At 38.3% G+C, this 16,286-nt stretch overlaps 1 protein-coding gene across 2 annotated transcripts in view; it reads right to left on the bottom strand.

The window, feature by feature from the left end:
* Positions 1-3,937: 3,937 nt before the first annotated feature.
* The window catches only part of nova1 (NOVA alternative splicing regulator 1), a 76,812-nt gene continuing 64,463 nt past the window's right edge, over positions 3,938-16,286 (bottom strand). For both annotated transcript variants that reach the window (XM_041801780.1, XM_041801781.1), the window contains exon 4: positions 3,938-16,048. In XM_041801780.1, coding sequence (XP_041657714.1) covers positions 15,029-16,048 — 1,020 coding nt within the window. In that variant the 3' untranslated portion in view covers positions 3,938-15,028. The remainder of the gene's footprint in view (positions 16,049-16,286) is intronic.

Below are 16,286 nucleotides of genomic sequence, written 5' to 3'. Positions count from 1 at the left end.
TAGCTGCATTCATACAGTCAGTGTCATGAGCTGAGAGTGAATTTTTTTTTTTCTCCCTGTCTGGTTCAAAAGTTCGGTCTAGCTAGCGGAAAGCTAGCTATGAGGAGTTTTGCTGTTTAATAGCCAGAGAGAATGTGTTATTAGGCTAGTAGACTAATGAGAAAGAGGATGAGCTCCTTAAATGAGCTACTTTTATATTAAAAATACTTTAAACAGCTTCTCTAACGCAAATACGTATTACAAAATGCAATACAGTTCAGATGGCAATTTACATTTATCAAAGTTAAAAGAAAAGGAAGTTAAATGATTATATGAGATCAAACCATATTTGGGGTTTAGGATCCTGTCCCTAAATTTTGGATGTGAACACTTGACTTCTTATATCGTAGTTTATTTTTACTTTCCAATTAGCCATTAAAGTAAAGGGACTCCTGATAATTTTAACACCCTCTACTTTATGCATGAGTTTGATATTTCACATTCTAGCAAGAAATTAAGCTCCATCATTCAAACAACGGTCTAATGATGCCTGAGAACTATAATCTTAGATTACAATGACAGTTTTGTTTGTGAGTTGATCCACTGTAGAGTCATGACTTTTTTGCACCATCTCTAGACTTGGGGAACACATTTTAAGGGATTAAACTGCTTCCATGACCCATTGAAATCCGAGTGTATGATAATGAACTCTTGCTTTCCCTGTCTCAGTCACTGTTTGTGGCAATAATCTGTTTCTGTTTAGTTGGTATTTATTTACTATCAAAATGTAGTCCTAACAAATGCTCCAGGATGCGTAAGACTTTTGAAAAATATGCTGTAACAAATATGTGAGGGTGCTGAATTTTAAGTAAATCATAATTAAACATCTGACATGCACAGGCAGAAGAAAGAGTGGGTCAGAAAGCACCAGAACGGGTCTTGAATGGTGAAGCCCGTCTGCCCTGTAAACTGTCGGGTCAATCAGTGAAGTTTACGAAATCCCCTGAAGTCCACAGACACAAACTGATCGCTGTCTCACATGAGCGAGTCCTGCAAGCAGTGTGTAAACTCGGAGATCTGCGTAGTGTCACCTGTGCAGGTATAGTTTTATATTTGCAATAATGCTACAGCCAGTGGATGCATAAAAACACAGGACAAGTGCTAGTCAGCATCACTGCATCATCGTTTTTCTCTTCCCCAATGGTTTTCATGCTGCACATCATCTTAACTGCATGTTATGTTAGCTGTGGTTCCCAAAGTGGGCTGTGGGCAAGGCAAGGCTAAGCAAGATCAGCTGATGACTTTAGCACAGGAGAAGAGACGCAGTTCACTGATGTCACCTCAGATGCAACAATGCGGGTGCAGCTCAAGTCCAAGATGTCTGCATTTTGACTGGAGTGGAAAAGCAGTGCCCATTTCTAAGCAGGAGAGCCCTGGCCAGGCACTTACCTTTAGCAACATCCTACCTGTGTGAGATGGGCTTTACTGCTCCCTGACAAAGTACAGATAAAAGCTGGACATTGCAAATGAACTGAGTGGTAGTCTCACAATTCACCCAGGACCCAAGAAGATCTGTAGCACAGAACAAGCTCACAGGGATCACTGAAATTATTGTAGGACTGGAAGTATTACTCGGTCCTAAAAAATTGTTGACAAGTCTTTTATTTTCAGGGAATGTTTCATTTTCATATAGAGAGTCAGGTTTTAAAAACAAAATTTTGAGGATCTAACTTACAGTTAATAGAAGAAAGGAACATGTTGGCAAAAATCAGGGCTGACAGCATGTTTTTTGTATATTTACCTATTTTACATGTTGACTTGTATGGTGAGGGCTGGGGGGGGCTGAAAACATTTTCTTCTGCCAAAGGGGGGCCTGCAAAACACTGCCCGCCAAGCGACAGCACGATGTCCAAGCTTAGGCTACACCATGGGCATATATGGATATATGACTGATTTACGTGAAGCCTCGAGGTTGACAATTTGTCTCCAAGATTTTTTTAATCAAGTCACTTGAATTATTCGAGGAATCGTTTCAGCCCTTTATGAAATAAATGAAACTATAGATGTAAATGAGGGTGTGTTCAGTCTCCCTCTGTCAAACTGGACAACCATTCCCATCTTGTGACTGGAGATGTCAAAATACCTTATGTGTTGGTTCTTAACACTTGAATGTGGTTAATAAGTTAGTTAATATGTGAAAAAGCTGTTAACTGGCAGACTACAGCTCCTGCTGTTACAGAGTGCTAAAAGTCATTAAGAAAACAGCACTGGTCGAATATTTGTCCGCTGTACTTCTCTCTTATTTAAGCCAAAAAACAGAAGAATCTTCTCTGACACTCTTTTGTCATTCTAGAATAACAGAGTATGTCTGAAATGGTGGCCTTTTAATTGTTTAAGGCATAAAACACAACAAAATGGCTTTCAATCGTGTTGTTACCACTGTTTTCTAACCTACTGACAGTCAGTCTGAGGACTTGATTTCCCCAAATGGGGGCGCGGTCACATTAGAGAGTGGGAAGTGACGCTGCACAGCCAGTATCCATGTTTTTGTTTCTGTGTCACGTCACAGTCGCTGATTTGCATTTAACCTCATAAATCATCAGCATTCTGTAGAAGTTTAAGTTAGGCTTGTCTCCTCATTGGTTAGTGCAGGGGTGTCAAACTCAATCACAGCAGGGGTCGGATTCTGGATTTAGGACTAACCTGAGGGCCTAACAGGGTCCCCTTTTTAACCATAAACTGTCAACCTTGCTTCACTGGTAATAAAATATGAAAACAAAACAAAAAAACCTTAACACTGATGATGAACGATTTTGACATTTAAAGAGTTAAAAAGATCAGTTTAAAGGCTCACAGTCTGAGAAAAGTAGGTTTATTAGTTCAAAAAGGTCAAAACATGAAATTAAAATTGAAAAATGTTTTCAAAGGCAAATATATTAGAAAGAATTTAAAACCGTGAGTTTTAAAGGTCAAAATATGAAATAAAATTTGTATTCATGAAATTAAAAGTCAAAATATGATTCTTAATTTTCTAATTGTTAGTCTAAAAGGTCAAACTGTAGGATCATGAAGTCAAAGTCTGAAGTTGAAAATATGAGATCAAATACAAAATAATTGGTTAAAAAGGTCAAAATATCACTTAGAAATTAGAATTTTGAATCTTAAAGCTCAAAATATAATATATGAAGTCGAAATTATGAGTTGAAATGCTCAAAGTATGAAATTAAAAGCCAAAATCCTAAGTTAGAGTCCTAATTGTGAAAAGCTAAATTGAAAATTTGAAACGAATGAAACAAGGATATCTTAAATCATCAAGGATAAAATTACATTTTTTTACTTGAGGAAATCTGCAGACCTCAGACTGATGGGCCAGTTATAACAGAAATATGAGATCATCTTGTGGGCCGGATTTAACTGTTCCAGCGGCAAGATTTTGCCCCCGGGCCTTGAGTTTGACATCTGTGGGTTAGTGCTAAAGTCAAAGTGCCTTTCATTTAAAAACATAAAAATAAAAGCATGTAGCTGGAAACGAAGACCATCAACTTTGCTAGAGCAGGAAGCTTTTCTTGCCCACCAGGGGGCAGTTCCATTATTGTGTGACGTCACATGAAAGCTCTGTATAGTCTAACACTTGACCCTTAGTAAACAAACCCACCTATCAGATAACTGTATTTAACTGTGGTTGAAAATCATGCTGCTGTCACAATGTTATAGTTCCACTTGAATCTGATTTCTTGTTATTTGAGCATTGTGTTGATAAAACACAACCATTGTTCACATAAAAAGAACGCTTTGATTCAGCACTCCAAATATCGATCTATGAATAGAAATGTGTTGGATGCAATTATATAAACACCGGATCTTTGTTTGGAGTGAGACAGAGCAGAGAGACAAAGTGCAGAACAAAAGAAACATGAGGCAAGTGATGTTAAAATGAACATTTATAATGACTCTTTGTTGCCGTCGCAAAAATAATCTTTAAAAAACAATTCAATTATTAACACTGAAATGCTGACTTCACTGGTAGTCCACGAGTCATAAAACACAACTCACTGAATTTCTTTTACAAACACAGTACTACAGTTACATTAAATAGTCATTACCGTTAAATCTATTAATGAATAATGTTCAAATCAACGAAGAATAAAAACAATGACACTTTTAAAATCCTCTCATTCCCTCACCATAGTAGCTGTTGTCATTTTATCAACAGTGTTTCATTTAGAAAATATACTGCTTCTGAGATGTTTCTCTGACAAAAGCAGAAAACAGACTGGCAGCATAACAATAATGGTGCATGAGCTCAAACGTCGTACAATTAGGGTGATGTTTTTCAAGGGGAGTGGAAATGGGACGTAACCATTCCAGTGATCTAACATTTAGTCATGTAGGCTGGCTGCCTTTTGGCTCAGTATAGAATTATTTGGCACTCTTTGCAGATAATATTTGCCATGAAAAGCTTTCACACTTTTTCTCAGCTGGCACAAGAAGACATTTTCCTCTCATTTCTCAATAAACTCAGAGGATTGTTTCATTTTAAAAGACATACAAATGCTGTCCGGAAAGCCCTTTAGGTAGTTAACACTGTGGACTTTCACAGATTATTCTAGTCACAAATGAAAGACAGAACCGCCGTCAATCAACTAAAACATCACTTTTCTTAGGTTGCAGTATTTGATCTTATGCTGTCAGTCCATTTTGTTCTGAGATGGAAAGAACAGAGGTCAAACAAAGTCAAACCAAACCCCAGAAAGAAAATCTACAATGACGTGAAAATGGTCGCAAGGCGCTGCCATGTTTTCTCCAGTTTACACTTAAGCAACCCTGCAGAATTGTCCAGAAAGAATATCCAGGAACAACAGAACAGTCTCATAGAGTGAAAAATATCCAACAAATACATGAGTTCTCGGGGGATGGACAAGGTCAAATAAGTTCATGAGCGGTTCAGAGGGTCAAAGACAAAAAAATGGCCTCATATCTGGTTGGCAAAGAATCCTGTATTTTCTCAGGGGCTCAGAGGTACCTTAATCCGTTTGGAAGGGCGGACACTGGGATGAAACACAAATCGTGATGTAGGCTGAGAGAGTGAGACTTGAGGAGAAGAGGTTGTGAGAGAGCCTTAGCCAGTTTGTAGCCTTTAAAAACCAGTCTATCTTGCGAAAGGGCTTTCATGGAGGCGGATGAATGTCCGGGACACATTTGGAGTGAAAACAAAAACAAACATTACTTTATTTTGGAATGATACCGTCACAAGTTTGGCATTTAGACGAAAAAAAGGGGTTTGTAACTCAAAAATAATGAGAGAAATATCATCCATATAACTTAGGCCACTCAAAGTCTGTTCAGTTTCCTCTGATTTTTATCATGTTGAGGTTGCAGAGGCGATCGTCATGTTGCTGGTGCCAATTATGACTCTCCTACCTGACTGATACATCAGCCAGAGCTTTACTGCTTTCCAGAGGGTTACTTCAGTGTCTTTATGGTGCAAATAAACTGATGAGTTTAAGAAACAAAATCTACTGCATTTCACTAAAATGATGCGAGAACTTTAAAACTACAATCAAAAGTATCTGCCTGCAAGTAAAATTTATTTTTATTTAAAAATAAACCAATACAAATCAGAATGTTTGCTTTTGATTCCAAAAATGCAGGTTTGAACTGAGATGTTAGGAAGCTTCTTTTTTTAGGCTAATGATGCTATTTCATCAGAACAATTCTAGATTAAAAAACAAAAGTCTTAGAAGCATAAATAAATGGTGCATTAATTATTAAAATAAAAAAATCAGTTCCTGTGTCCATTAACTGTTTTTTATCCTTCTTCTTTGCACTGGCAGCGCCCACAACCTCAGTTTCAGAGCATTTCTCACTGGCACTTATTGTTGCTAAGTTACAAAATCTGACCTCTGTTTTCCTTAGTGCTGATGGTATGGTCTGTTTGAAATAGCTCTATTTTAGAGAAACTAAACATCAAATATCAGGCCGATGTGATTGACTTGTGACAAATCTAAAACTACATTTGAACCTTGACAGCTGGGACAAGCTCTAGCCCATCCCAGACAGGATAAGCAGTATAGAAAATAGATGGATGGACCAAATATTAATGTGGTTTTTTGTAGGCAGGACTGTGTTTTTCTGCAATTTCTGTCCAGGGCACCCTTGAAATAGAGATATCCAAACTCACTGGGACAACCCTGGCTAATAAAAGGTTAAATTAATATAATACATGAGAGAATAAAATGATATAAAAGAATACTTTTTTGACATTAGTAGCAAATCTTGCCTTAAAACTCAAAAAAACAAAGTCAGGTTAGTTTGTCCCCCACTGTTGTTATTGACAAAGCTGATATCAGAAGCCCCTTCTTGATGCTGAAAAACAGCTAAAAGTAGGGCTGAACAATCTGTGAAAATAATTTTATTGGGATTTTTTTTCCCAATATAGTGATCACAATTTAATATGCGATTATTTTTTAAGTTCCTGATCTTGTGTATTTTTTTCAATGAACACAAGCAGCGAATAATTTTATATTATAACAAAACTGATTTTGGGATAATACTGATTGGAATTATTTTGACTCATATTGCATGTTCAGTATGAACTGTTTAATTGTTGTATGAATGATCACTTTTATGTAATTGTTATTTAGATTAAGAAATACATATACAAAAACAAGGAAAGGAGGATTTTGGTTGAAGTTCTCTAAAAATTGAATATTTCAATGTTTCATCAATGTATGATTTTCAATTTTTGCTGATAGCCATTATGCAAATATTTACAAAATCATTTTAGCTTATCCTAATATTGATACCAATATATGAATGTAATTCAAACTTCAGTTCTTAAAGCACACAATTTGAAGTTCGAGGATGAACAAATGAACAAATTTCAGTCCTTTCAACAGACTTTAAAGTGTAAGGAATGATGTCCACTAACTTATTTGTTCATATAGCCAACTTTTACATCTTACATGGGGAGATTTTTATAGCCACAACATTGCCGATACTGATAACTAACTTTTCACACTAATATCTGCAAGCACTGATATCATACCGATAATATCGTGCTTCCCTAGAATGTTTGCATGATGTGAAGAGCATAAAATTTCTTCTGCAAAAACAGATTGTTTTACACTGATATTCTGACACATTTTTTAAGTTAAAGAATTCTGCAATGTGAAAATTGCTGTAGACTATATTGTGGTTTAATCTAAATATTGGCCAATTGCTAATGTGTTTTTATTCTCAGCATGGCCAGTAAAGATGGATAGTACCTCAAATTATTAAGATATAGCCTATGAATATATTTTAAAAGGAGATATAGGGCATAGGATAAGGGTTCAGCTATATCGATATAGTTTATGTTAGTGTTGATTAAAAAACAGATGCAAGGCTCAATACTCAGTGAAGACATTTTTACAGTTTGAACCACTAACAGTGCTATGCTTTTTGACCATTTTATTCATTATTCTTCTAAAAACGGGTAGTTTTTTCTGTCATTTCTCATGTATCTGCTGACATTGTGCAGCTGATCCTGTGTGAAATTTGATATTCAGCTGATGTGGATTTGACTTAGAGCTGACCTTGTTTTTATTTCTTTGCAGAAAAGGAGATTTAATTTGTTTCCTGCCATTAAGCTGAAAAATATCAAGATATGATGCTGTTGCTCCATACTGCCCTGCCTTTACGTTAAGCGCTGAAAATACTTGATTAAATTGGTTATGCATTTTAAAGCCGGGGCTGCCAGCACAAAACAGCAGCAAAGGACACAGGCCCGTCTTTACATGTACAGTTTGGTCACCAGATCTACCTTTAAATGCATGTTAGACATTTTTAAAATGCACAATAAAGACACCAAAGTCACCTCAAAGATTTCAAGCTTGCATCCATCAGTTATCGAAACAGTTGAAAGTTAAAACAAATGTTTTCAAATTTGTATTTAAAATCAAAAGGAGGATGCAACATGTACAGATCCCTCCTGGTTTGACATATTGGTAAAAAACAAAGCACTCAGTGATTGACACAAACCTCTGCTGAAGGGAATGTGAGGAAACAGGTGCTACTTTTTCTATTTAGTCTGAGACTCCAGCCCTTTCCATCATTCATGAGACCCAACAGGATCAGGGAATAAATAAATCAAAGTAACATCAGAGCAACAGCAAAAGAAAAAAAACCCTTAACAACATGGTTTTGCTTCATTTTACACCCAAAATGACCCACTGATCAGTAAAGTGCATTTATGCAACACCAAACAAACAAGATAATGTTGACAGCGAATCGGAAGTTGTGTTAAAACATATCTGGTTCATGACTGTGGCCGTGTGAGGCCTACCTGACTATAGCTGAAATCTGTTATTGACATAGATATTAACTCTACATGTATCTGACATTCCTGCCCTGAATTTACATTAAAGACTGATAACATTCGACAGAAATCAAAATGATTAAAAGAGAATCGATGGGTACATTCATAGATTAGATCTGGGCTTTTAAGCTGTGACATAAAAATCATTAGAAAACATCATGGGACAGGTTACATGAGGTTCAACCTGTTGGTAAAGGAAATGCATGCTTGATATTATAAAAAACACAAATAGCCAATGCACTGGGTAACATTTTCACGTTTGCTTGTTTCACATTTGTAATACTCCTCACTGTACCTAAAAATTAAAACATCTCTGATGACGTGTAGGTGACAACTTGATCTGAAATATATGCATGTGTATCTCTGTGTGGGTGTGTTTTGGGCCAACATGACAATAATGAGCTCCCTCCCAACTCACGACATAAAAAAAACAACTTTTTTTTTAACATGAGGCGAGTAAACTTAAGTGCTTTTACATTTGACTGCATGCAGCGTAATGTCTTTGAATGTTGCGAGGCACCCTCGCAAAATTTTTGTTCTTTTTTTTTCCTCCATAATTTTTACTTTTTGATACCATGCAATAGAAGACGTGCAAAAAGATAACACCTAACTCCACAAACACATTTTTGATTGTTAATGGTATGTTATGAATGCTTATAACATGTTATGCTTTAGTCCATGCTGGCCTATAGAGAGACATTTGTGAGACAGCAGTACTTAAGCCACAGGTCAAACAAACACACAAGGGATGCATGGAGTGTAAAACAACATGGATCCATAAAAATCACAATCTTTAACTCTTACTCTATGTACCTATGGGATAAAACAATGCACAAAAAGTTCTTTGTCCTTTGTTTTCTTAAGTAATGTATTTGATTATCTTTTCTTAACTTAAAAGACAGTGTTTGATTGGCACTTGATCAGCACTTCTAAACAAGTTATTGATATCTAACATTTGATCGCACATCTACAATTTCAGAAGCTGCGGAGGTCTAGTTTGGCACAGGTTGTACTATGGAGTCTATTATTACTTTTACTATCTTACCAATACTGTATAGTATTTCTATACACCTCGTTTTATGCTCCGGCCGTTCAGAGCATTTTTCTAATCAACAGACCAGACATCTTTTCAACTAAAATATTTTGTATAGTTTACTTATCAAATAGCAGCATTTTCATAACTTACAAAAAGTACATGTAAACCTATTCATTCAAAATCTTAGTAATTTCAAAGGTTCATACAACAGACATAAAACACAAAACAGGACAACATGCTACTATATTGCTTCCAATATTCTTTACATTTTCTTACTGTCAAACTAAATCATCAATGACAGAAATATGGACACCACCGGCTGATGATGAGTCATCATAATGCACAAACAAATCGCGAAGCTAATCTTAATCAGGCTTAGTTGGCACTCTCATCATCCACACAAATATAACATAGTTCACATTGTATCGACAACGCTGGACTGCATTTGGACTACAAACTAGAATAGCTACAATAAAGTACATATAGATCATATGACATGACATATTGTATTCCACAGAAATGAAGTCTAGTCATTTTTCAGATAAGAGGATATGCATAAAGGATGTCATTGTTTCGGCTTGAGGTCACAAACAAGTTCCCACCTTACTCTTGCTATCGTATGCGTTCTGTCCTTACTATGCTTCGTGTAGAGGCTGAAACTTGAGCTCAGTTTGTTCAGCTGACAGATGAATATTTATTCAACCAAGATTCGCCTTCTTCTGGAAGAAAAAAGGCCATAGTTCACCGTCTAAACTCATCTAAGTGTTCTTCTTGTTGAGGGAATTTGATACTTGGAGCTAATGTCGCTGGCTGGTCTCGTGGGTGTCACAGTATTTGGAGGCAGGTGTTTTCTGTGCAGTTTAGCCTTGTGAACTCTACGGCCTGGGAAAATATTTTCATACCCTCACGACCTATAGTGCATAACGCCCACCACCACCAGTACCACCAGCACCAGCAGCACACCCAGCACACCGCCCATGAGAGGACAAGACAGGAGGAAGGAGAAAGAGGGGGAGAGCACAGTGTAGGTAGAAGTAGAAGAAGAAGAAGCACAGACAGAGATAAGAGACACAGGAGGGTGAGAAACAGCCACATACAGGGGAATCAAAAATGTTGAGAGAAAGAGGAAAGTTAATGAGGGGGCTGAGAGAAAATAGTATTTGGCACAATGTAGAGACCGAGAGCTTTTTAGCGGAGAGCTCTCTGCAGGTGAGCAGTCCAGTTGCATTGATAAAACATCCCCCTGGTTTTGTGCTTGTTTCTTATTATTACGCTAAAATCTTGGGCAGTAAAAGGTTTTTCTTATGCTTGGCCAGATTGTTGTTAATGAATGACATGAAGCCCTCCAGACACGTAGTGAAAGAAAAGATTTCAGTGTTGCCATGATTCATGTTCACACAAAGAGTTGTGGCTTTCAGCTATGAATTATGAATATGAAAAGGGTATTCATTAAATTCCCCCTGAAAAATGGGGAGGAGAGTGATTCTGATTTTTTCCTGGACACATTGCAGTGCCAAACAGAGCTGCAACAAACTATTATTACGTAATAAATCATTCTGCAGATTTTTACAATTAATCAATCAATCATTCAGGCAGTAAAATCTCCTACAGATGTGAGAGATGCTAATCACAGTATCCCAGAGCCAGAAATGATGTCTGCAAATTGTCAGTCCAGCAGTTTAAACTAGGGATGCCCCATTTAATCAGGAACTGATCATTATAGGCTGGTTCTCATTAGGAAATCATGATTGGAAGATCTAAATTAGTGCTTTGAGTCACTAGTCACCAAAACCTGCAATCTCCTGGTTCTGCAGCTGAGAGGAACACTGTATGTGTGGTGCCTTGTAATTATTAGGGATGAGTATTGAAATCCAGTGATACCAGTACCAATGCTTGGTTCCCCATCAACCCCCCACAGCTCCAAATGAAAGGCACAAAACATGTTTTATGATTATGTGCACTTGTTTTATTTCAGCAGAGCATGGACTTCCTTTAATCAGTGTTTATTTTAGCAGCTGTGTTAAATTAAGTCAAAGTCATAGACTTTAAATGAAAATGCTTTCAGTTTTAGTCACATTTTAGTCATTTTTTATCTTTATAGTTTAAGTCTAGCTTTAGTTCACAACACCAAAAAAACATTTTAGTCCAGTTTCAGCCCAACAGAAAGTCCTTTTGTTTTATTCATTACATTTAGTCAAGGCATTTGTTTTCTTTGAACTAATTAAATCAGCTTAATTGAAACATTTGTAAGCATGTAAAACACTCATATTAATGCTCTACCAATACTTTATTTAAAAAAAACTTATGAAAACACTGACATACCTTACATGCAGAGGAGAACTATCATAGATCTTGAATCTCAAACAGTCCAGCGCTAACATTTTAGCCTTGTTTTAGTCTCATTCATTAAAATTTAACTTACTCCCTGTCAGAGCATTTATCATCAAAGATCTGTTTTTAGTTAGTCTTAGTTTTATCTTCCTTATTGAAAAAGGTAACATTTATGTAGGGTTATAGATTAAAGGGGACATATTATGCAAAACTCACTTTTTTAGGCTTTTCTAACAAAAATATGTGCCCCTGACCTGTCCACAATCCCCTCAAGTACCAGAGTAAATCCCATTTATGAAAAATATCAGACCATGGTTGAAACCAGCAGGATAAAAGCTTGTAAGCTAACTTAATAAGAAACATAATGTTACATTATGATGTGTTTGAGGTCCAGTCTGTAAAATGACTATAAGGCCAAGGTAAATAAAGCATCCTTGTGATGTGTTCAACTGTAACTCCAGGAAAAGGAAATATAGTTTTTGCTAAGTTTTTAATCAGTACTGTTATAAGGAGGTTACCTTTGTTGATTTTCTTGGCAATGTAAAATAACTGCATTAGTCAGCGGAGTTAATGTTATAAAACCTATTTCCGAGTAGGTCTGTTTAGCCTATAAAATAGGCTTAACAGTTATTTCAGTCTGTTCATAATCATGCTAATTCACATAAGTAAGCTCGTGTAATAAATCATCACATCGTATCATTCAGTCGTCCTTGCTGTAGGACTCCTGTCGCGTTGCTCCTAAGGAGGATTTTATACTGCTCTGTTGAACAAAGTCAGTAAAAGCATGTTGTTTACTGAATAAGGATGACTTCTGTCCCTCTTTTATCAGGTAACACTGCCACCTGTGGGTGATCCCAGTACACTGCCAAGCTAAGTAGACTGACCAACCACTAAACCAGCTGCTGTATCAAACACAACATGATCAGTAGCAGCCAATTTCTCTCATATATGATCAGTATTGGTATCAGCGGCATAAAACATGGTTGGGGCATCCACAGTATAAACCCAAGACCTTGGTTAAAAATAACAAAGAGCAGAAAATTATTTCATTTATAAACATGGATCCTACAAAATGTTTGACGTTAGTCTTGAAAAGAAAAAAATCAACAATTAACTGATTTTCAAATTATTCAGAGCTTAATTTAACTCAAATGGTTGATCGATTAGTTGTTGCAGCTCTCATGACAACCCTCACAGCTGTTCATTTTGGAAGCTGATCTTTGAGTGTGGGTGGATGTGGAGGAAATTCAATGATGTTTTTAGGTGCATGAAAAAGTGTCCGGGATAAATTTGTGGTTCAAAAATGTTAATTTAGATGCAGTGCATTGGTACTGATAAACAGAAACATCACAAGACTCTGGAGTACAAATGCTCTTGTGGAGATTTATCCCTTCTGTCAGTATCGGTGGGTTATGTGACATAGATGTGCACATTAAAATATACTCACATCCCAGGCAGGGACAGACACGCTTTACATTGTGTTTTTAATGTCTCACAGTGCAGTCTTCAGAGACCCAGTGTACTCAGGATGAACACCATGGATAGCAGCACAGAAGGAAGCCAAGGTAATCTTCAGAGTGTTTGGAAATGCTCGAGACAATTAGCCTCCCTGCATTAGACAAACAATTGCCCATAAAAGACGATGCCGAAAACATTTCACAATGTTTTATTACGTGCTCCGACTCGAAGTTAGTGAGCGTTAACGTGTTTTGGGAGCAATAACAGGCTGCCTGGATGAACTGCAGTACTTTTTTTTTGTCTTGATGCAAATTGGGAAGGATGGCTCACAGAAAAAAGTGAGTCCAAACCTTCTTTTCAAGTGTCATTCTACTTCCCTTTCATTAGAGTATGTCTCTAGACTATTTGGTACCCTTAATGTAAAGGCAATAGTTTCTTTGTTCACAGATATTGGTTCATACAGCTTCTCTTATCAAAATGCTTTTTTGTAGTGCTTTGTTCTTTTTGCAAACTGAACTGGTGAGACACTGCTTCAAGGTAGCTTTAAGTTCATTCTTGTGATTTTAAAGTTTGTGACTAAGGCAAAAACACTGTCTGGTATAGTAGTAAAATCTAGAGTTTGGCCAATTATAGAAAGAAAAAAATAAACTGCATTTGGACTTTAATATTAAGACTGGATTGCTTTTCATCTTAAAATGCTGAAATCAATCCGTTTTCATTAAGTGAGAGGCTGGGTCACATCACGTGGGCTACTAATGGCTGGACGACGCTTCAGATAAAAAGAAAAGTCGCCAGAAAGATTCTGATTAAATGGAGATATACACCTAATCCTATAGCACCAAGAAAGGGTTAAACAACAACATAGTATCTGTTTGTAGCTGTGACTGAATATGCAAATATGTTTTCAGTGTTTGTGTTTTTGTGGGAGCGTCATCTACGTGTGTTCAAATGTAAAATATATTTATACATTCCTGTGTGTCTCCTCTATCCTCTCACATTGATTATTTAACCCCTGAACTATACTTGCAGACAGCAACAGTGAAGTTCAGACTGGGTTTACAGAATTATACATTTCTTTCACTGCAACACAATATTTGATCCCTGTAAATAAAAAATAGCAATAGGCTAATATTGTTTTTACATTCAGATCAACCTGCTTTCACAGGTTTAAATAATCTATTTGTGTTTAGATGAGACCATGTCAATAAATAAAGGATGGAAGTATAAAATACCCAAATTTAGAAACGTCAATTATGATATGAGCCAGAATTCAACATATGTCAACATAGATGTGATTTCTCTAAAGAAATTATACTCGATTGCTTCCCTTATGGACTGAGATAACCTCAGGTGCTTGTCATAAAACCTCTCCTCTGTTAACAACGCAGTCTGCATTGCACACAAAGAGCAAAGGTTTTGTAAAACAGCTTGATACGCTGGCTGGAACTCAATCTGACACGCTCAGCTCACCGGGAGCTGAGCGTTTGCAACTTAAATCAAAACCAAAAAAACCCAATCAGATAGAAAATAAAATAAAAGAGCTATGAGGTTTTGGAGGAGGGTGAAGCCCTGCGGCCTCACCCTTAAATCTGCAGCTTGGCAGTGGACCAGTCCAGCTTACTCTGATCACCATCGTCAAAAGGACTCGACACAAACTTTTAAAAAACATCAGGACGTCAGTCCTAAAAACACATTCACATATCACACACACTTATCTTGGTTGTCTCCCCCACCTCCTCCTTAGGTATTCTCTCATTTGATACTGAAATATTGAACAGATATTTGGACGTTTCTTTTTTCTATTCATCGTGACCCTCTCGGTTCCCTTCTATCTCTGTCCTCATCCTTTCCTCTTCTTCTTGTTTTTAGCCCACCTTTTGTGGGTTGGTAGCGCGTACGCCCTGCTCGTAGGTGATCCGCTGGCTGATCAGATACTGTGCTGCTTGCGTAGCGGCTGGCGACCCTGTTATGGTAACTTTACGGTTCCGAGTACCAGGAATGAACTCTCCTTTTTTGGAGATCTGGATGCGGGCTCCTGTTAGCTCCTGGTACTCAACCAGCGTTTTCCCTCCTTTCCCCAAAATGGCACCGACCAGATTCTCGGGCACAGCGATCTCAACCACGTCCTTGGCCCCGTCTGCCAGCTTCTCCGTTGCCAACAAGGAGGAGGCCATCAGTGGGGATGAAGCATTTAGGTAACCATTGGAAGCCCCTGTCGCTGCTGCTAGAGAACCCAGGGAGAAGCCCCCAAGCCCTGTCGCAGGGTGGCCAGCACTGCTGGAGGCATCACTAGCATAAGAGGCCAGCAGGTTAGCTGCCGCAGCAGCAGCTGGGTTAGCACTAGCTGCTACTGCAGCGAGGACCCCAGATGCAGCCGCAGGGTTGAGGCCGAGGCCCAGGGTGTTAGTGTTGTAGCCGTAGCTGGCCAGTGTGTTGAGGGCTGAGGTGATGGCCAGCAGGTCATTGCCAGAGAAGCTAGACATGGCGGCAGGGAACGCCCCCATTCCCGTCAAGCCGGCCTGGCCTAGGAGGCTGGAGGCAGTGGCGGCTGCAGCGGCGGCGTTGGGCAGCACCTCTGCCGTGTTAGCGTAGGGCGAGCCAGTGGGGTTGGAGTTGGCCACTGGGCCCGAGACGTTGGAGTAGCTGATGTTGAGGCAGCTGCTGCTCTGAGGGTCTTCCTGGATCTTTTGTACTATGATCTCCACAGCTTTACGGTTCTGTTCAGGCTCCCCGCTGATGGTCACCACTCGCTCCTGCAGGTTGATGCCCTCAGGCTTCTGGGAGAGCTGCACCCAAGCCCCTGACTGCTCCATGACTGCTTTCACTGTGGCTCCACCCTTTCCGATTATCAGCCCAGCCGTGCTATTGGGCACAATCAATTTGGCCTGTGGAGACAGAGAAAAATGAAGTAGCAATAAAAGGTAACAAGAGGAAGATTTAAGAGCATAAATGTCTGACAGAAGGAGGGATATCTCGCTCTGAGTCAGAGTACTACACCAGCCTCCTCTTTACTCAGCGGTTTGTTAATCCCAGGGGTTTAGGCTGCAGCTGCCACACGGCTCTGTCTCGCTATGAAAGACTGTAGGTAAAAATAACCACATACCCTCACATTTTCCTGACCCT

Source organism: Cheilinus undulatus, linkage group 12, assembly GCF_018320785.1.
Source record: "Cheilinus undulatus linkage group 12, ASM1832078v1, whole genome shotgun sequence".
Taxonomy (NCBI): domain Eukaryota; kingdom Metazoa; phylum Chordata; class Actinopteri; order Labriformes; family Labridae; genus Cheilinus; species Cheilinus undulatus.
Note: the sequence above shows the minus strand (reverse complement) of the source record. Positions and strands in the feature narration are given on the sequence as shown.